Source organism: Lissotriton helveticus, chromosome 12 (assembly GCF_964261635.1).
Source record: "Lissotriton helveticus chromosome 12, aLisHel1.1, whole genome shotgun sequence".
NCBI lineage: Eukaryota > Metazoa > Chordata > Amphibia > Caudata > Salamandridae > Lissotriton > Lissotriton helveticus.
In genome coordinates this window covers 795,564,106-795,586,989 of record NC_136073.1, presented here as the reverse complement: position 1 = coordinate 795,586,989, position 22,884 = coordinate 795,564,106, and the positions used below count along the sequence as shown (strand labels likewise).

The window sequence follows — 22,884 nt, the reverse complement described above, 5'->3', positions numbered from 1 at the left end:
GTAATTTAATTATTAGTCAGATGGCGAGATCTCTGACTAGGCATTGTTTGGTCGCTGTGTATTTTTTTTTCTTTACATAAGTGATTACTAGGTGATTACCTGACTGATTACTCATCGATTACTAAACGAGTACTTAAGTGATTACTAAGTGATCAGAAACTCAAAGTAATTTCAGTATAAGATGCTTGTAACTTTATGTTTTATTGGAAATATATATGGCAATAAGCCACTTCTGTGTTTAGGGTTAATGAATTATTGCTCAATAATGGCCTATTTCTTCCATTAAGAAAGGTTACAGGAACACCTTGTCACAGTCTGCTTTTTATCTCTTTGTAAAATTAGAAACTTCAATGCACTGGCAGCCATTATCACTGTACCGTTGAGCCCACTCAACGTGCCCAGTAGAATCCCAGGACTCCTGTCTTTGGAGGTTGATTATATATCCTGAGACTCACAAGAGGTGACGGGAGGAATGCTTTCAAGTGTAAGACTGGTGTTGACTTGCTTGTGTTTGGTTTGGAGAGGACCCGGCTTGGCAGTTCGGGCTGGACTGTTCCTTTTGCAGCAGGACCAAGACTGATTTGCATATGGCTGGGTCTAATCTGAGGTGGCATGGTGAGCAAAATAATGATGGTTGGAATACTACTTCTCACTAAATGCCAGTGGTGGCATGTGTTCCTCCATCACCTTTTGAGTGTTTGACGTAATGACCTAAGTGGCCAAGAGTATGCCTATAGTGGGGCCTTTGCTCACTGTGCCACTGGAACCAAGCTGCATCCAGCTGACGGGCCCAGGAGTGATATGTGCATGGCTGGGTCTAATCTGAGCAGGCATGGAATGCTACCCCAAATGATTGCCAGTGGTTAGACAAATTGCAAGCATTCCTCCAGCCATCTTTTGTGTGTTTGATTGGAATGTCAAGACAGCAGAATTGGCGGGAAAAGACTGCTGCCAGGCCACTAAAGCACGGCCTACCACATTTAAAGAATGCAGCCTTGGCATCTGTAGTTTTTGCACCAAGATGACAGCTGAAAAATAATGAATTTGGACTGTGAACATCTGTCTTAGACCATGCAGTATAAGATGCTTGTAACTTTATGTTTTATTGGAAATATATATGGCAATAAGCCACTTCTGTGTTTAAGGTTAATGAATTATTCCTCAATAATGGCCCATTTCTTCCATTAAGAAAGGTTACAGGAACACCTTGTCACAGTCTGCTTTTTATCTCTTTGTAAAATTAGAAACTTCAATGCACTGGCAGCCATTATCACTGTACCGTTGAGCCCACTCAACGTGCCCAGTAGAATCCCAGGACTCCTGTCTTTGGAGGTTGATTATATATCCTGAGACTCACAAGAGGTGACGGGAGGAATGCTTTCAAGTGTAAGACTGGTGTTGACTTGCTTGTGTTTGGTTTGGAGAGGACCCGGCTTGGCAGTTCGGGCTGGACTGTTCCTTTTGCAGCAGGACCAAGACTGATTTGCATATGGCTCGGTCAAATCTGAGGTGGCATGGTGAGCAAAATAATGATGGTTGGAATACTACTTCTCACTAAATGCCAGTGGTGGCATGTATTCCACCATCACCTTTTGAGTGTTTGACGTAATGACCTAAGTGGCCAAGAGTATGCCTATAGTGGGGCCTTTGCTCACTGTGCCACAGGAACCAAGCTGCATCCAACTGACGGGCCCAGGAGTGATATGTGCATGGCTGGGTCTCATTTGAGCAGCAGGCGCGCAACACCCATTGGGCTCACGGGGCTTCAGCCCCCCCCCGTCGTGTGTGTCAGTCCGGCCGGAGACAGCTTCGCGGGCTGGCAAGCATCAAATTGCAGCCGCACCCGAGTACTTAACAGGTCTTTAAAAGACCTTTTACTTGTAAATGAGGCTTTTGTTGTGCGTTCACCCCTTCTTACAGCCACTCTGTTCGTGGTTGGAAGAATTAGCCCCCCCGAAATATTTTCCAGCCCCCCCCGCAATTTTACTCTAGTTGCCCGCCTGCTGAGCAGGCATGGAAGTCTACCCCAAATGATTGCCAGTGGTTAGACAAATTGCAGGCATTTCTTCCGCCATCTTTTTTGTGTTTGACTGGAATGTCCAGACAGCCAAATTGGCGGGAAAAGACTGCTGCCAGGCCACTAGAGCAAGGCCTACACATTTAAATAAGGCTGCCATGGCATAAGTAGTTTTTGCAGATGACTGCTGAAAAATAATGAATTTGGACTGTGAACATGTCTTAGACCATGTTAAGCAAATCTTGGGATGTGACAATTAACTATCCTGTTATGTCAATTTCCCACAGATTTTTATTGATTTTAAAATATATAAATATTATTTTATGCTTTTATGGTTATACTATTTATTGTATACCGAATAAAGACTACCTTACCTTACCTTACAGCTGGTAAAAGGCACAAACTGCTGTGCTGGAAAAACTCTATTCCCACGCGACTGAGTCGACTAAAAATATACTATGCTATTACCATTTTTCGCAGTGTCACCCCTGCTCATTAGTGTTACGGAAGGTAATGACAAAGGTGACACTGTGATCAGGATAGTCTCCTTTCACTGTCCTAGTAAGTGAGAATAAACTCCCTGCATGTTTCTTTTTAAAAAAAAGAAAACATTACAAATGCTCTCAAATAGAGCTGCCACGGATGGATGTCCATTCATGGCTTCAATTTTTGATTGCACTTGTAATATTTGAATGCACCCATTCAAAGATGGCCACTGTAGTGTGCACACATTTTTTCAACAAGTTTGTTAAAATAAAACAAAATTATGTCTTGGTACTTGCTCCGCATGCATATGCATGGACAGTCGCTGGCGGCCCTCTTGAAATGAGTTAAAAATATTATTGCAAGATAAATGCTCGCAGATAGTTCGTCAGGTGCACAAAAATCTTTTTAACAAAAGTTTAAAAAAAATAATTGCTGAAGGAATGGGAAGTAATGAAATATTAGAGGTGGGGTGATATTTAAAAACACCATGATGTGGAGGGGCAGGGAAGCAACGGTCGAGCGCGGGGGCAAGCAACAAGGAGATTGAAGGGTGAGGGGGAAAAATTAGGAGGGAAGCAGCACATTGGACAGAGAAAGCAACACAACTCATGTGTCCTGCACATCTAACCTGGGCTTCTATTGGAATTCAATAACGCATATTAGCAAGCCCATTATCGCCATTTTAGCGTCAGTTTCCTGCCGCTAAAACTGCGATAATTTTAACGAGGTTCTTGCTAATATGCCCCGTGGCTCTCTGAATGGAAGCAATGTCAGCCCTGGGAGGATACAAGTAAACCAATCAGAACACTGCAAGACCCAAACACTCCAGGGCAGAGAAACGCAAGAATAGAGGGGGAAGCCTTCGAATGAAGAGGAAACAACTGGTACACACAACAACGCCATCCAATCATGGGCAAGGGTGCTGACCCAAAGCTCCACTCAATACCTACTGGAAACAATAGGCCTGGCCAACAGACAGCTACAGCTTTTTCTGTAGCCAAGACCTAAAGATTACCACTCCAATTACCTCAAATGCATATCAAAACCCACATCCCATCACAAAACTTCATATCTGCACTCAGTACAACATTGAGGCCCTGAGAGTAATTTAGGGCTCCATGTAAATTCTTAGATGTGAGACAAGAACACATATTACTCATTGTATAAGTGGAGCAAACCTAGTCCAATTCCATTATGACATACAGTAGATCATGAGAATATAAGCGTACAACAATTCACAAGCATATCAGACATATTGTTCTACGCAATTATTTTCCTTGCACAATGCACCTAAAGTAAGCATGATTCCCATTTTATGCCGGTAAAAGAGTGTTATGTAGCAGGATGAAAAGCATTCCTTTTTTTTAATAACAATGTTTCAGAGCACTGTAATCATTTCATGATCGTAAAGCCAAACCATGAAAAATAAATATGTAATATCTTGATCATTCCCAAACCATAAGACATCACATAACTGACTTGGTTCACAGAGAATACTGTCTTACTTAGCCAATCAATCGCCAGGATAAAAGCCAAAAAAGAGGTCAATAACAGTGTATCTAACTCATACGGAAGTAAAACAGTTCTATAAAAGACATTTTTACAATTACAGTTTTTTAAATATATATTTTTATTTTTAATAGACATGTAAGAGAGATTCCTAGTTTGTTAAGAACATTGATATTAGAAGAAATATCAGAGAAGCTGGACCTTCTCTGTCTCCGACTGTCCTTATTGTTTGGAATGCAGCTGCTACTTATTTCTTACGGGACAAATAACAAAATTGTAATCTGTCACAATCAGCAAGAACATTGTAGAATTGACTTTCTTACTGGTCAGGAGTATTTATGAGCATTAACATTCAGCAAGGGCGTAGATACCCAAAGATTCAAGCAGTTTTTAAATAGAAAACATATATTTTTTTTAAATCTTAATTTCCTGCATATTCTTTCCTAACGGATACCTGCAGATGTCATTCAGATCAGACAATTAACTTTTAGAATTGATATTCATTTATATATTTTGCAATTGGATTCTCTGATGTTGGCTGATAGTAATTTTGGCTGGACCCTAAGATGGACTTGGGACTTCAGCAGTGACAGGGCAGTAAACGTTAGCATTGTATTTGGCGGAAAAAAATATGTATTTATGCTTTTTGTAGCTACCTACTTCTCCGTTAAGGTCTTAACACTAATCATAGGTTATTTGATCTCATCTTCCCTACCACCACCAAATCCTGGTTGGGTTTCCATCTGTCACCTATCACTTGCCATCACGCTGTCGTATCCAGAGGTGCCAACTTAAAGTGAAATCCTTTAGAGCCAGTGATTATCTCTATAATCTGGCCTGGACCAAAGTGGGATTCTAATAGCATTTCACAAGAAGCTGTAGTCCCGTTTCAAATATTGTATAATTCTTGGCCACTTGACCATAGATTTGTGAGCATTACTCAATGGCAGACACACATTGACATCACTGAGCAAATATTACAAAAGGAACAGTGTATACTTACACAACTGCTTTCCTATTGCAGCTCTCATTGATTTCCTGTTGCTTATAGGATTTAACATGCCTATAAAGGAGTCTTAGGTGTATATTCTGAGCATAAGACAGACAGCAGTTTTCGTAGTATCCTGCATGAAATACAAATGAGAAAACAGAAGTTAATATTATGAGATTTCATTTTTAGGTCTCGCCTAGGCAGTGCTTGCGCTGTCTCTCTGAGACATACTGTATTCAGGATATGGGCATGAAGCTCCGCCCACTTTCTGACCATCGTTTTAATTGGCTTCTGTTACTGTCCTATGTAAATGGTGGCTTTTCATTGGTAAATAGGCTTAGTAGTCCCTCCTTAGTACTGCCTTTTCTCTTGTTGTAACCTCCCATGAGGACTGTCCCTGTTGCATGTGTTGTTACTCTGGATCAGACGTCTTCAATCTGTGGGGCGCGACCCCCAGGGAGGCTTGGAGTCACAGGAAGGGGGTCACGCTCTTCAGAGGGTTAATTGCCATAGTTAAAATGCTTCGGCTAGAGTGGTATTCAAGGAATCTCCTGTGAAATTGAAGCCAGGCAGCTAGGTAAACATGCCTTTCTGCCAGTGTGTTGCTGGCCTGAAAGAAATGCAAATGTGCATAGCAAGGTAACCTCCAAATCCTTTACATTTGCAGATTAACTAGTTGTACACATGTTCTTTTCTTTCAGGCCAGTAGTACACTGGTAGAAAGGAGCATTTGTTTAGGTGTGTGCCTTACTTCAATTTCAGAGCAAAGGAGAGTGCTGTTGCAGTCAATAAAATGTATCAAATGACTTGAAGCTTTTTGAGTGGTAGTGCATAGAGTTAACTGAGCTGTGAAGTGCTTGCTTTTAATTGTTATTGTATTTACATAGTGCTTACTATCCCTGAGAAGGTGTTGAAGGGACAGTTATATAAAATAAATTGCATTACATAGGGTTTGGTTATAACTAAAATCGATGGGCCTCATTTACAATGGAATGGTGTAGGGCAGCGCTGCAAGAATTTTTGCTGTGCTGCCCTATGCCAATTCGAAAGGGCAGAAATGGACCATATTTATAAGATACAGTGCATTCCTGTCCTTTCTGCTGGTGCATAATTTGGTGCCTAGCACCAACGCAGGCACCCGTGCACCACGGTGCATGGGTGTCTGCATTGTTGGCAGGATTGTTTTTGTGCAGGAAGGCACACTTTCTCATCGTCTGTCGAAATCCCCCCCAACTCGGCCCTACCGCTCCTACCTGCACGGGCCGCGGCTCAGTATAAGGTGCAAAATGGTTTGTGACTATTTGACTGATGCATGACCAAGTCTTGGCGTCAATGCTTACTAGCAAGTGTTCATTTGTTTTAGTGGCACTGTAAGTTCTTTTGCTTACTACAGTTTCAAAGAAGGTCTGATTGTGGAAGCCTTCTTAGAACATTTTTGCTATCCATTTTCAAAGTCCAACCTTTGCTACTGACCTAGATTTGGCCTGGACCTGTTCCTCTCAACCCATATCAGCTCTAGAGTCACTGATTTCAAAAAGAGGATTTGCAGTTTCCTTCCATCTCTTCTGGCTCAGCACAATGCATCATGTTTGGTTGGCAGCTGGTGGCCTGCACTGCTTGCACCTGCTCTCTAAGTAGTAATCGGGATCACTCACAGTGCACCCTACAGGACTGAGAGTGATGAGATTTGCCAATATTTTCGAAAACCACAGACCCTAGCATTTGAAATTTGATAATGCAAAGTCAAATATTTTTCGAGGACCTTATGAACCCTGTTGCAAATGCCTTGCACTTGCCTTGACTTGACTGCCTCCCCGCACATATAAATCATGAGGCAAACATTCGAGAGGGCTGCTTTGAAGGTTTATTTTGGCACTGGAAAAGGCAAACTTTCTAATCTGTGTGTGGGAACAGGAGTGCAGGTCAATGGTGGTACCCAAATAGTAAAAAATGGAACTGATAATGGCACAGCAGCAAATGACGCCTCCCCCCTGTGGAGTTTTAGTGAGATTCCTCTAGATAACAAAGACCTCAGTTTGGGGTCTGTACACTGTTTTAGGATCCTTCTGTATACAGCTGTTTCCACAGGGCTCACAATTACAAGTGGTGTGGCTGTGTCTGGGGGAGCGAATCACAATCTGCATATTATACCTTAAAACCTGTAATAGTTAGAATTTACAGCACCAGCAGTTTGAAAATGTGACTTTTGGATTTCATTGGGTGAAATAAATAACACAACTACGTCTGGGTAACTAGTAACCTTTAATGGCAGCCTTGGTTCAGCTGCCTTGAAGGGGGGAAAACCCTTCCAGTCAATTATTAAGTCTTTAGGAACTGTTTGCAAAACGTATATTTAGTTTTATTAGAAGGCTAAGAAAGAGACTTTCAGGGTGAAAAAGCAGATTCCAAAATTCTGTCTTTTGTGTCTACCAATGACTCTATTCTGCCACTGCAGTTGTGAGCTGATTCATTGCGTCATAGAGTTCCTAGAAGGACTCTGTAGTATCTAATCATCTAATGTCTCTTTAATTTAGCAGTCTTTGAAACTGGTTTTACTATGTATTGTCAATTGAATAACTTTGATTGACCTAATGATCTTTGCACCATTTCTGGTTAACTACGCTGCTGATTGGGTCAAAAAGTGATCAAATAATAATTCTGCTAATTTGGCACTAGCATCGAAATAGAGCATAGCACATTTAGGGTTAGTTGTACTTTGCTTGCATTCTGCATTCATTTGGTGATAAAAGCACACGCGAGTTGATGGAGCACCCTATTCCCAAAAAACCCGTACAAGCAGAGTAAGGGTGTCACACCTCCTGAATGAAGGCCTGGAAAGCTGTACCAGGGGCAGGTGCCCAGATGTACCAGATGTCATGTGACCTATCCCATGATGACCTGTTTCCTCAGTGCACAATTCTACATTGCTTAGAATTAAGCAGCCTTTTTTTCTTTTTCTTCAGGGGAGTACATATTTTTTTCCTGAGTTTTATATAGTGCGAACTTGACCCGGTAAGTATCAGAGGGCTTTACATAATCACCAGTTGTGTTACGAACAGACACATTCATTTTTTGTTAGGCACGGGGAGATTACGAGATTTGCCCAGAATCACAGGAGGTTGAGCGTCCCTGCGGAGACTCGAACCCGGTTCCCCAGCGTCGAGGTCGACCACTCTAGCCGTAAGGCCACATCCTCTCCCCAATATTTTGTACCGTGGAGTAACCCTTCCCCAGCACCCTGATCAAATCTAGTAGCAATCCACTTCCCAGCTGCCTATCTTGGAGGTAGGGTTACTCCAGCCTTGGATGGAGTATCTTTACAACCATTTGTATGTGGAAACGGGACGGAATGGCGTATGGGCATGGCCATGAACATACATGATTGCGGACCTTGCTGATTGTACAAGTCAAATCCCGCCGCGGTACAACCACTTACAATGCCTTGAGTTGAATTTACCACAGTGGATTTCCACATACGCCTGGTGGAGAAATCTGCAGTAATAAATCCATTTACACATAACAGGTATCATTTTGTGACTTGTTCGTAGATGCCAATGATGTCTTTTTGGCCTTACACTTGCATTTATGGCCAAAAACAACCTTTTAAATTGGGACCCAAAGGTGTAAGCAACTCCAGAAAAATAGATGCAAATAAAGACTGGACACAATATTCCCTATATAATTGTGCAAATCCATAAATTGGGTGGCAAAAAAGCCAACCGTACCACCTTATCTCACCTTCACATTCTCATGGTGTTTCATATATTTGTAGCCATGATGGTTTTCATATGGTGACTTTCAAACATTTGAATGCCCCTACATTTTACCAAGAGTACCTACTACTGTAGGATCCAGTTCTCAGCCTGAAATAGTTTGGTAAAAGCTTACCTTGGCCATCACTTGTGTACACACAAACACTAGCCAAAATGATTGATATCAGAATCCAGGTGTTCATTCTTGACAATTCCAAATGTTTCCAACCTATGGAAAGTAGAAATGAGAGCCTAGTAAACAGCACTGAAAGTTTATTTAACTGGGGATTACAAAAAGTCTTGCTTTTCAAGGAAGATAATATGTTTCAATTTACTAAATTTCTCCACCAAGTAATACATCTGTGATTGGGAATATACATGGGCAACTGTTGACTTGGAAATATAGCAACCACAAGATTTGCAAGTGAGAAGTTGATAAACCTGTAGTTAGGTGATAAATAGGTTAAATTAATGGGAGAGGAATACACACTAACTCCAAAATATTAATCTACAGTACAAAATATGCACTATCCTGTATAATATATGATATTCATAACTCTGACATATATTTTGACTACTTCACAGTGTTTAATTTGTGCTGGTATTTTCCAGTGCTAGGCACCAGCATTGAATGGTCAACACCGGCACTTATGGCAGTCTGCCACATGGTGGCGATGGTTGTCTGATTTAGAGATGAGCACAACAGCGGTTAATTAATTCAAAATACAGTACATATAAGTAGCAGCTTGTACCCAAGCTATTCTTATAGCTCTGGGGCTTTGAATAGTTTGAATTATCCCACTTGTAGGAGTGTGATGGTTAGGAGTTGTGTTGGTGGTCCCAATTGCATCACATTATTGACCCCTTGACAAGCACTTAGCCTCTGAAAAGCTTTTTATTTGCTGCTTAAGTACTAGCAGATACTCAAAGAGTGTGAACTACAGAAAAGAAAAAAAGACTATTGAAGCTGTGGTTAATTCCTGTTCCTGTTCTTGCCATGACATTGCTTCAGGGTCTTATCATGATGCATTAGGTTTTAGGTCTCGCCTGAACCAGAGCATGACATGTTGTTAGCTTACAAGCGGATTAGAGCACGGCCATTGGTTACCACTGGTTGGCTTCATTCTCACATTTTCTTGCTCCTTTTTGATCAGCTCAAGCTTTCTTCACTTCCTCCTTGTTAATTTGCCGCTCTCCTGGAGCATGGTCCAAATACTGAATCTTTTCTCAGCGAGTGTCCTTCCGCTGCTATTGCTTTTTAAGCCTGGGCTACTTTTTTATTTCATTTGCTGTACTCTATGAGACTGCTTGTGCTTTCAGGCCATCCCCCTCCCATCCTTCTACCCCGCACAGTCCCGCTCCAGATAATAAGCTTCAAATCAAGTTAGTACCCATGTGATAGCACACATAGGGTAGCACACATAAAGTAACACACTTGGGGACAATTTCTGCAACGACCAACCGTTTTCAGGATCATGCAGTGATGCAGTAATTTATTCTGCATTGTAGATTATTCCCTTTTTGCAGAAAAGCCACACATTCAAACAAAGTTCTTATGAATCATCAGCTCGCTTGTTTCCAAAGCTCACATGCGATTAAGCTCCCTGTGGACATTTCCCCCACATGGTTGGTTTTTGGACCAAACAACTTGTTCAGCTTCACTATCATGAAATTAACCAATCTAAAACAGCAGTACTAGAAACAACCTACCAGGCCCACTGAAACATTTCAACAGGATACATTGAGCGAGATCTTTTTCCTGAAACTCAGAAAGGCGCCAGCGCAGATCCACGCAAGCTAACCTCAAAACGATGGGTTTTGTGTAGGGTTTATGAGTATGCTGGAAAGTTTGGCGCCTGGGCTGGTAGCGGTGTGTAGATGATGACAGAGATTGTAATAGTGTGGTGGTGCTATAGGCCAGAGGAGACCCCTAAAACCTCTGCAGGGAGTGACAAGGGCTCACCCAATAGAGAAGCACACAAGTCCTATGCACACGCTAGGTATACAGTATTGTAATCATATTCATAGTAAATGAACAGAAGCAGTTAATGAGACAAGTTGGACAAGTCTGAGGAGTTGATTTCAAATGCAGTATATTAAGACCATCCTGGTAGGAAGGAATGGTAACATCAAGGCAAACAACTAGCTGACACGTGTTTCGTCATGCGGGTACTGTACCCGTGACTCTTCAGGGCTGTTAGTTGAATGACAAACAAGGGTTCGGTATGCCGGTGATATTTCCAACCCGACAGTTACGGGTATAATTTAAATCATAAGGGTAAGGAACTTCAGGTAGAATGGCACGGTCGGGTACGGCCGTCCATGTGGGTGTCTGCGCTGATGCGCTTCCGTCGAGACCGTTGGTGTCTTGTGATTCCGTTTCGAGAAACTGAATACTATTACAATACTGTATACCTAGCGTGTGCATAGGACTTGTGTGTAACCTCAAAGCGAGTCCCTCTCTTCAGAAAAATAATAAGTCATAAACCAGGCCTGAAGCGATTTTGCCTTTGTTAACACCTTGACTTTTCTCTCATTCCTTTAAAGAAAGTGCCACCAGAGGCATTTCAAGGCATGGGCAAAATAGGCAAGTGCCCAATAGGCACCCTGGGATAATGAACTTTTTCTCTAGTTGACCACTATCCTCTATCTCAACCGCTCTCCCTCTCTCCCTATCGCTACCGCTGACCCTGTCTTTCTACACAGTGCCATTTTAAGGATTTTTTGTGTCCTTGTAAGACATATAACTACTGTTTTTGTGTAACCCTTTTAAAGTTTAACATGGTATTTTGAATAGTTTGGCATTGTGTATGTTTGAATTAGCTTTGAATGGGAAAAAATACCCAAATGTGTTCAAAACCAGGAGCCCCTAAAATATGTCTTGACCGGACCCCCCTAAAATTCTTAAGATGACCCCGAAGACCCGCTTCCAATTTAAGAAGAATGCAAGGGATCGTAAAAAACAGGATGATAACACGCGGTGTTGCACAAGTTGCTGTGTTTTACAGCACAACACATAGCCCGTGAAACTGTGCCCGGCGATTTGCTCTGTGCAATAAACCACACAATCCTTATTGACTTCAGATGGCATCACCAGTGGAGGCAGGGCCTTCTGTAAACACCACCACACACGCAACCACCTCTCCGGTGCAACCAACTGCCCGCTCCATGAGACTCCCAACGTTGTGAATCTTTCAAAGTTTTAAGAAAAATTACATGAAGTTGCAAACCACTTAGTTTGCAAATTTGCAGACCCTGACTTAAAGATAGTAATAGTAATCAAAATAGCAATAATAATGGAACCAAAAGGAACAGCAGAAATAGCAGAATTAATAATGGTTAGGAAAATAATAACATTTATAGTGCTATTATGCCTGATACTACTAGTACTAGTAATAAGAAGATCAGTAGTGCTATTGGTCAAACATAATTGATGAGGAACTGGAAATGGCGTTTTTCAATACAACTAACCTACCATACTTCCAAGATGTCTGTAAAAATGTAGCAAAGTTCATTTATAGCAGCCTGAGAGGATGTTTACAACTTTTTATCTGGTTGCACATTTACTGATCTGTTATCACCAACTGCCTGTGATCCTTGCCTTGCCAAATTCTCTTGCGATAAATCATAAAATGATATTGGATGGATGATTCATTAACACCCCCCCACCTCCAAAACTGCATAGGCTGTTTCGTAAGCAAATATGATCTGAGTACAAGATACGATTGACTAAAAACCTGGCCTTGTAATTACCGGCGCGCTTTCATTCCTGGAATTTATGGTTTCACTTTCCTGTAACAGGACATAGTTAGGACATAGGCTAGAAGAGCAAACCATGTGTATGTCCAGACTTTCAAGGACCAAACTGTTTAAACAGGTCCCGCAGTTGAGGAGGTCATGGCTAGGATCAGTGGCGTAACGAAACTTGAGGGTACCCCCCTGTAAAGTACATGGAGGGGCCCCCCATGCTTTGGAGCCAGTCAGGAGCTCTCAGGCTGTGCACAGTGCCGGAGGGGTAGGGGGACCAGATTTACGAAAGCAAAAGCCGGGACAGGCCAGACATAGAAGTGTGACTAAAGGGTGACAGGACATATAAGAAAGATATATACGTATATATATATATATATATGTATATCAAAACACGAAGTCGAACTGGCGCCCTTACAGGTGGGGAGCCAGCTCAACAAGCTCTTGTGTGGCAGCCGAAAAGCGGGGCAGGCCCCGTCTTGGACATTGGCACTTTTATGAAGTTTTATCCAGAGACTGTTAGCAACGCACCCACTGAGATTGACAAGGAGTGCACTACATCACCCAGAAGACCATGCGAATGGCCACGCCCACTGGGGGGGTTAAGCTGTGCATTAATAGCAGCGCTTTCAGCCCTTATGGAAATAAACGCCACTAAAGAAAGGTTCACCCCTGAAATGCGTCTGGCTTATACCGATGTTGCGGTCCCTTGATGTTACCTGCTGGCAGGCTGTCAACGAATAAATGCGAGCTGAGATAACCTTCGTGTGGCGTCTCTTCATATGGGTTTCCTGTGTGTTGGATGTAAAGGCTGCCCCAACCTGGTCGCGAAGAGAAGCCCACCGCGAGTGGCAGGTCAGCTGTGGCACCAGGGGGTGCTACGGCATTTTCGAACAAAGGCGAACTGGCGCCCTTACAGATGGGGAGCCAGCTCAACAAGCTCTTGTGTGGCAGCCGAAAAGCGGGGCAGGCCCTGTATTGGACATTGGCACTTTTATGAAGTTTTACCCAGAGACTGTTAGCAACGCACCCACTGAGGTTGACAAGGAGTGCCCTACATCACCCAGAAGACCATGCCAATGGCCACACCCACTGGGTCAGGTGTTGAAACTTAAGCTGTACACTCGTAGCAGCGCTTCCAGTCCTTATGGAAACAAACGCCTCCGATGTTGCGGTTCCTTGATGTTACCTGCTGGCAGGCTGTCAACAAATAAATGCGAGCTGAGATAACATTCATGTGGCGTCTCTTCATATGGGTTTCCTGTGTGTTGGATATATTTGTGAATATGTATATATATCATATATATATATATATATATATATATATATATATATATATATATATATATATATATATATATATATATATATATATATATATATATATAACTGCTCCAAAGTCCACCAATACCGCTGCCACGCGGTGGTGTACCTCGTTCAAAAATAACTGCTCCACAGCTTTCCTCACATTTCATCCAGGTAGAAGAAAAGCGGCAGCACTCACGGGTTCTTACAGTTTTCAACAAACTTTATTTAAGACAAACGCGTTTCGGGAAGCGTCCCTTCCTCAGTGTCATAAGGGAACGCGATGCATGGTGCCATTTTTAAAGTACTCAAACAGCGTGATAGCAATAGACAAGGGACTTTGCTATGTGTAACATTAAGCGCCATCTCTGAACGTGTTTTAGCGCACACTTAAGCATTGTTAATCTGTATCAAAATCTTATCCAGCTCTAAGTTTATATTGCCGTGTATCGGCATAGGCAACCCTCTGAATGAGAGACGCCTTGTCCTTGACAATATTGTATCACACTCTTCAATCTTAAATAGCTGAGGTTACCGATGTGCGTCTAGTCCATATCTGACCCCGTGATCAAAACATACGAGGATGGCGTACCACTCACCAAAATTGTATCCTGTCATGTTTAAGTTGCACTAAACAGTGCTTAACAGTTTTAATATTGCCGTGTATCGGCAATTGCAGCCCAAAGGCTGCTAAGTCCTCGTATGTAAAAGAAACACATAGGGAAGACATGTTCCATAACGCACACCGCCATACCCAGCAGATCAAAAATTCAAAATTCAAAATTTAAACCTCCGTCTATTCCCAAGATTACACACGTAGTTCTATATGTTATTTCATAGGAGAAACTGTCAAATCCCATACAATATGAGACATTAGATGATAACGGTATACATTGTACTTAGGAGTAACCAAGATTCATAGTGTTTTCTATTACAGACTCTATTATCACAACTCAAACAGAAATCATTAATCCAAATTCAGATCACATATTAGCCAAGATGTGATGCCATTTCTTCTCCAATGTTGAGCCCTCCCGGCGCTTTGGTCTCTAAATCTACTATGTAGCGTGATTCCAGCCTTCTCAATTTCTGTAATTTATTTCCTCCCCTTATATTGTCAGGAACATAATCTAAACAGAAGTATTTGAGAAGACTTCTATCACTGTTGTGTTTGATAGCAAAGTGGCGAGCGACCGGATAGGAAAAATCCTTGTTCACGATCGCTCGCATATGCTCGAGGATTCTCAACTTCACAGGATTGATAGTGCTGCCTATGTACTTTAAGTTGCAAGGACAGCTAAGGCAGTATACTGCATGGCTAGTATGACATGACATAAACTTATTGATCTTTCTTCCTCCCTTGCAGCCCCTTATTTCGTAAGATAGGGTGGGCTTGCTAGAGGCACACGCCTTACATCTCCCGCAAGGGAAGAATCCTTTCGCATCCTTCAACGTCCCTGGTTGTTTGACCATTGGGTCAAGATGACTGTGTACCAGATGGTCTCGTGATGACCTCGCTTTTCTGAAGGTAATCAATGGGACAGGGGGAATATCAGGCCCGACGATGGTATCTGTCTTAAGGATATGCCAATGTTTAATCATAATGGATCTCAACCTATAAGAATCCACACAGTATGGCGTGAATTTACCGCTGTCTGTGCTTGGACCACTTCTTTTATCAAAAAGAGTTCGTTGAGGTAATTTTCTTACACGGTTAAGTGTTTCTTGTAAAAGTTTCTATTTGTACCCTCTCTGTAAGAATCTCTCCACACTACCCTGGGCTGCTTTTTCAAAGTCACTGTCAAGTGTACTGTTTCTTCTGAGACGTAAGAATTCCCCGTAGGGAATGCTATTAATTAGTCTGCGGGGATGGCTACTAGACGCATGCAATATGCTGTTGCCCGCAGTGGGCTTGCGATATAATGAGGTCTTTATTTTTCCTTCACTAACCTCAACTTTTAGGTCCAAGTAGTTGACTGTGTCTTTGCTGATTTGACCAGAAAATTTGAGATTACAATTGTTGTCATTAAGTAACCTAATGTAATTCTCTGCCTCTTCCTTTGACCCTTCCCATATTAGAAAAAGGTCGTCAATGTACCTATACCATGCGACCACTTTGTCCGACCATTCTTTGTTCCCTGGGGCCCAGGCTACCTGCTCCTCCCACCAGCCTACGAAAAGGTTTGCATAGCTGGGGGCGAAGCAGGAGTCCATCGCCGTACCAGACACCTGTCTAAACATTGTATCCTGGAAAAGAAAGATGTTATTCCTTAGACAGAAATCAACGATTGCATGTGCAATACTTTGGGTCTTGCGCTATGGAATCGCCAAGATTGAACCGGAATTGCAATGTAATGTAGTAACGATAGGACTATATTGTCTAAAGGATTAGTCAGCCATCGCTTACAATGGTGCCTTTCGTCAGTTTGGCGCTGTTCTGCACTTTGGTGCAATGGATAATGCCAGATAAAGTGGACCATTAGACAAGGTTGCCTCTGTCACCCGACTAACCCACAATGTTCCCCAATCTGCCAAGCGAACCGAATCATCCTGTCGATATAGCAAATACCGGAGCCATTCAGCTCGCGATGCCACACCTCTGAGCCACACAGCTTCTCGAAGAACTCATTTGGATCTTTGGTGATAGCATGAAAGTTCAAAGCTATCACTCAAAAGGGCTATCTGAGATGCTAAAAACCTACATACGTCAACTGCAATGTATGGTTGATGCTATCACAGATTGGGGCAGGATACAATGCCCGGTTCAATTAGACGTAGATGGACAATCGCATACACAGGCAAGGGAAAGGTGGGCACAGCTAGAGCAGCATTCCAGCATCTCTTCAGGGAAGAAGTTCAGGACACTTTTTGGATTGCAACCATAGGTAATGCTCTTGAATCATGATGTTTTTAAGTTAAGCTAAGATCCAAACTAATTTGTTAAGTCAATGTGCTAGATGGTGAAGTAGTTGAGTTTAGTTAAAGTTATTGTGAAGCGGGATGATGCCCTTGGCTATCAAGGCTCTGAATACTTAAGCTATGTTAGTTGGATCTACTGGTTAAGCTTTCAGGATCAGCACTTTTATATTTTTGTCTCCCAGTCACAAGTATATATTCAGTGTTTCGTAGACTGTGGTGGAATTTAGATCAGTTCGAATTTCTTACCCTATCTAGTCAGAGACCTGACATCTTCTTTGGATTTTGGACCTGGAAATGTTGAGCGGCTTTCCACTATTGCAGGTAGTCAGCCCATAGATGAGAGTGAATTGCTGTGCAGCTCAATGATTCTAGAGCATTGTCATGAACAAGATGTTCACTCATCCTGGGCTGAAACTACCAAACGTGTCTTAGAAGCAAAGAATTCAGATCACAAGAAAAATACAGATCACCTGCACAAGTCTGCCATCTTTTTTCTGCCTACAGCAGATTGCAATGATGTAAGATCCTGCAACCCCGTTGTTTAAAAGAAAATTTGTAAAGTACCAAACATGTTGATATACTGACCTCATTCTCTTAAGGCAAGTATCGAATCAAATCGAATTGAAAATAAGCTTTATTCGATTTCATATTGTAAATCATAAAACCATACACAAATGGCAAGTATTGGAGCACGTGGCAGGCATGTTGACTTGGGGTGCATATTATATTATTTGAATCATGAACTGTATGTAGAGGCTTTCTTGCCTCTCTTTGACTCATCTCTAAACTGCACATTCACCGTCTCTCTTGGAGCACAATAAACATTGAGACAACGGGAGCAACTTGAAGCATTCTGTAGGAGACAGAAGATGTACCAACTCTCCTGCCACTCCCCTGCACTCTTGCTACCTCTGCAAGTCCTCATAATCCAATAGCAGTGGTCCTTTCAAACTCCTGACACACAGTGCAACCACACTTGTTTTAGGTTTAAATGCCCACCTTACACGCTATCTGGATTAGGAGAAACAGTGGGTTTCTGCAGGACAAATTCTACAAGTTGCATTCTTGTATGCAAGAAGGCATCATGGCTATACCATGCCTCCAAGAATTACCCTTGGGTTTTTTGCAGCCTGAAGACGAACTGACACACATCCAGATTTTTCTGTAGCTTATGTGTTGTGGTTTTGCAGCCGGACCACAGCTTATTCAATGGCGATATGCAACAGGCTTTAAACTACAAGCAACGGGGTCTATTATTTTACTTGATACTCCTGGCCAGACGGGAGATGTGTAAACACTGGCTGGATCCCCAACCTCCAAATCCAATCACTTGGCTCAATGTGGTTAAATGGACATGCAGTTTAGATACTAAAGGGATCCCACAAACGTCTGTAGAAGTGTGGGAGGATTTTTTGAAATGGTCAGGTTGATAAATATGTAGATGGGTCATGGATACAGAAAACTAGTCCAATAATTACATCAAGCCATGGATTGAGGCTGTTTGGAGGCATTAGCCCCACCTCCTTGTGGGTAGACCGGTGCCGTGTAAGGAACTGTCTGAATCTGCTTGGACCACAGACGGATCAAGGGTGTTTACAACCGGCCCAGAATGCAGTAGCCATGGTGTAATGAGGACAAAAAAATATGGCGATATGGATTCAAAAACTCAGAATGGTGGGGCAGGAATAATGCATGGCTATCTAGATGGTTTGGTTACAGTTGAGGGCGGCTTGAGCTGTGGCTTACTTCTCTGGTGTTTTATTTTTCATCAAGTGTGGCAACAGTAGGTAGAATGTCAACAGAGCAGGGTACTGTGGCCACTGATAGGAAATCATATCATGCACAATGCCCTTTGGTATTTACTCTTTATATCCCACATTTGGAAAACACCTAGCCTCCCTCACTGATGTGAATGAAGTCTAGCCTGTGGTCAGTCATAAACAATCTTATCAGTGCAAAGGTTTTTAAACCCTCAGGAAAAATACAATTTAAAAGCTGGCTGTTTCTTTCCCTCTAGCATCAAGGCATTTTATAGGTCAAATGCTGCAGTCTGGTGTCCTCTTCTGGGCCTCAGTGGTGGTACCATAATGCGGCTGCCTAGACCAGGTTAACGTAGCATTGGCACTGGATAATATTATGGGTATACTTTGCAGCAAAACAATCTAATAGATAACAGTTGCAAAAGTTACTAGGAAATTTGTTGAGTGATGATCACACTGTATATGTATATATTTATCATTTGGCAGGAGAAGACCTGCAGCAATTCAGCAGTTCTGTCAGATTTAGCTGCTGGGATCCACTCAACGATCATCAGTCAAGGCCAGCAGTTCATCCGCCAAAGGGCTGGTACTTTCCAAGCATCAGGAGAACAACCCTAAGAGTGGTCCTCTCAGTGCACAGTTTGTCTGCACCAGCATGCAGAATCCAGGAAAAGCAATTTAACAAGGGCTCAAAGACTCAGGGAGAAAATCCCATGCACTTTAAGGCCATTGTTGTTTTTTTCAGAAATAAATTCTCTCTTTGGGGGATGCTTCCAAACAGAAACACATGCTGAGCTCAGCCAAAATCGATTGCACCTTGCTCCTGCTTCAGCTGTGCCAAATAAGCATCAATCAGTGGATGAATTATAGGCACATATGTGCACGTGGTTCTCGGCCAGAGATGCAGAAGGCATGAGCTCTGCCCAGCCTGTGGGCTGCCACCCAGGGTATGAAAGACCCCATTACTTCTTGTAAACCACTATATGTCACTTCTAAGGTGCTTCAAAGCACACAACTGACTTGCCTATATATGGCTTATGTGATTTGATGTGCAGAGGAAAAGTGTCAATGTGATTACCAACAAACGACTTTCACTGTTGAAATTGCTTCTTTAAGAACGCATAAGTGATCTTCCCAGATGCAGCCTTCTCGTTACATTATGATCCTCCTTACCAACAATAAGGTAACGTTTGTGTTTACTGTGCACATGTGGATAAAATAACTAGCATCGTAGAAAATTGCATGGATTTAGACCTTGACCAAGCAGTCTATGGGATCATACGTTATGGTCAAATCTGTACAATGAATTGAGCCCCGCCTACTTTGGAAATGCCCCATCTGCACAAGGGTCTTCTAACTTATTTTAGTGTTAGCACTTTCCATCACCTTCTGTTCCCAAGTGGGGTTTGGCATAAACCATCTAATATGCCTCTGTGCACATGCGATAATGTATCAATTTGTGATCCCAGGCATGTAGTGCTTTGTCTGCCCCAGACTTGCTTCTCTCCGCCATAAGTATTTTAGGCCCCGTCTGTTCCCATGGATTTTAGACAGATTAAACCTGTGTTTTTATATTTACAGCTTTTATCAACATCCAATCTGTGTTTTTATGTATCCTGTTTTTTTATTGGAGTCTTTAGAGACAGTTCTTGGTATTTCATCCTAGGTATACTTGGGTCACTGATTTTTCTTATCTTAAGCTATTTTAAAATGTGTTTTGTTTTTGCTAAGTTTAGTTCTTTACTACTTGTATCTTTTAATGTATTTTGATTCACTAATGTATTGTATACTTACATGATTTTTGCAAACAAATCGAATAAAGTTTTGATGATGATGGACCGACATCATAGAATGTGGCATTTGGTCACATTTTGATCCTAGCAAGATTTTGACGCAGCAACCTCTTGGCTTCACGCGACACCAAGCTGTCCTACAGATTCTAATCACAGTGCTGCACTCAGTAAATGCAATGCCTACATTTCAGATTTCAACCATCTGAAACCCCAAAATATAACATACTAGACATGACATTACTCATACAAGTTGATGTCAACCACAAGACCCACATGCATAAAAGTACACCTACTGCAGTGACTGACCTAAGTGGCATTATTACGTCAAGGCTGAGACTACCATAAGTAAGACACTATTGTATGAATATGAGAAGAAGACTATACCCTCTCAACGAAAAGGAAAGATCCACAGAAGCTCTGTACTTTGTCCACGGCCACTGGATCTATGCAGTGTTGACCTATGGATTTTTTGGCCCCAGGCAAAAATTCTTTGGGGCAGTGCTTAATTTGTGCCGGTGGTTTCCGCTGCTCAGCACTGGCACTTAATTGCTAACACTGGTGCTTTGACAGTCTGCCACAGGGTGGTGCTGTCTGGCTAATTTAGAGATGCCTACAACAACAGTCAATTATGAATTCAATATGCACTAAAAATGACTATTACGTTGCAGGGAGGACGATCTGTGATTTGGTATGGAGGCCCAGGAGCGACAGGCCCAAAAATGTTTATATCAGCACCCCCATCAGCACTACTCTGAAAGTTTGGGACTCGGTTTCCAGGGATGATAGGTGGACTACCTTTCCCTCCCCCTTTACGCCAATACACTTCAATCCTGCTTTTCCTCCAGCGTTGGTCGAGGGTCCCTTTGAGGCTTGGAAGGAGGGGGGCTGCCTTGCATTAACACATCTCTTCCATAACTTCGATCATCTCACCTTTGCAAATTGTCACACTTGTAGGAGTTAGATGGTTTGTAGTTGTTGTTACTATCACTGGCAGCATGGCAATGGCAATGTGTGGTAGAAACTTCAGTGGCCTCCTGACCAGAGCCCTGGCACTTATTGTTTTTTTTTACAAATTAAGCACTGTTTTGGGTTCCCTTGTTTGTAATGTATCTCCCATTTTCTGCAAGATGAAGTCCACATAACACCAAACAAACTTTCAGAAACGGGGTTCTCACATAAACAGTTGAAATATGCCTTTCCAGGTCCCCCCAAAAATCCTTAAGATGCCACTGGGCAAAACAAAGGAGACTCAGAGGTAGAAATAGGTAGAGGGGAGAGAGACTGAGATATAGAAAGAGAGAGTTGAGCTGGATAAAGAGAAGGTTTACTTGCCCATGGGTATCTTTAAAGGTGGGAGCCCTGGGCCAGTCCCCACTTTGCCTTAAAATGTCTCTGGACTTATGCGAATCTGCTACTGCTATGTTTTCCTTATATGTATGGATTTAATACACTTGCCATATGATACACCAACAGCTGCCTACCTTCTTTCAACAAAAAATGCGCCCCTGGCTCAAAAACAACAAATGTTACAAAATAAAGTGCTAGCTCATGATGCTTGCAGGAGCAACCCCTGTCCAATAGTCAACTGATTACTTTCAGTTGCTGATTACTCCATTGGGGACTTAAACTGGCACTAAAAAGGTGAAACTTTTGCCCAAAGGTATTAATAGCAGAGGTCATGAAAACATTTGTTCTATACCTGTCACTCACATCGATGTTACAATGAAAGTATCATCCTGTTCTTTGCAGCTCCTGAATGTCACTCCCTGTTTTGTTCTCACTCTTTGCTGAGACTGCAGAAGGAAGATGTCTTTTCAACCAACAACTACACATTTTACCTTTATACATACAACTATAATAAAACAAAAACATAAATTCCCACCACACTTATTATTTTTGATTTCTGTGAGCTGCTGTGCTGTGGGAAACTAGTGCATGCTGGAGGATAAACTTCACAGAGGTTCTTGTCCTCTATAATCAGCAATTTTTGACTTTGGGGTTTTTATTTAACAACCTAAACAGTGTTAAACTTCAAATATCATATTCTCCATCTGCAACTTGTTTCACAGGTACTCCCACCTTTATGAAAAGCACTTCGGATTGGATTGGATTGGATTGGAAAAGCACTTCCATTTTCCAGGATGTTGCACAGTAACTCCATTATGCGTAGTACGTGCATGCTAAGTAATGGAACATGCGTAGTAAATACATGCTAAGCAAATGCATCTAAGTAATGGCATCTGCGAACTAAAATATGTGTAGTAACGGTAATACGAAGTAATGACCGCGTAGTAAAGGTAGAATACCTGCCTGGAGAGCTGTGACAGCCCCTGCTTCATTTACTAGCCCTCTTTACAACCACTGTGGTAGGAATTGAAATTGTAGAATCCTCAGGGTCTATTTGAGAACAGAGCTCCTTTGTAGCTGGTGTTTTGGAAATCCTTCAAGAAAACCTATTTTATACAAAGTAATACAGTGATCCTGTCTATGGTTGCTTGACAGCATTCCACCAACTGTGAGCTATTCAGTTTGATTGATTGGCGTTGGTTTTTTATCAGATGCGTGTTACCGTAAAGTTGCGGCATGTAATCCAAGCAGAACTGTG

At 42.1% G+C, this 22,884-nt stretch overlaps 1 protein-coding gene across 3 annotated transcripts in view; it reads right to left on the bottom strand.

The window, feature by feature from the left end:
• Positions 1–22,884, bottom strand: part of LOC144799924 (C-C motif chemokine 25-like) — a 70,884-nt gene that overhangs the window by 34,780 nt on the left and 13,220 nt on the right. For all 3 annotated transcript variants that reach the window (XM_078671549.1, XM_078671551.1, XM_078671550.1), the window contains exons 2-3: positions 8,892–8,984; positions 5,016–5,136 (exon numbers count right to left, since the gene is read on the bottom strand). In XM_078671549.1, coding sequence (XP_078527675.1) covers positions 5,016–5,136; positions 8,892–8,958 — 188 coding nt within the window. In that variant the 5' untranslated portion in view covers positions 8,959–8,984. The remainder of the gene's footprint in view (positions 1–5,015; positions 5,137–8,891; positions 8,985–22,884) is intronic.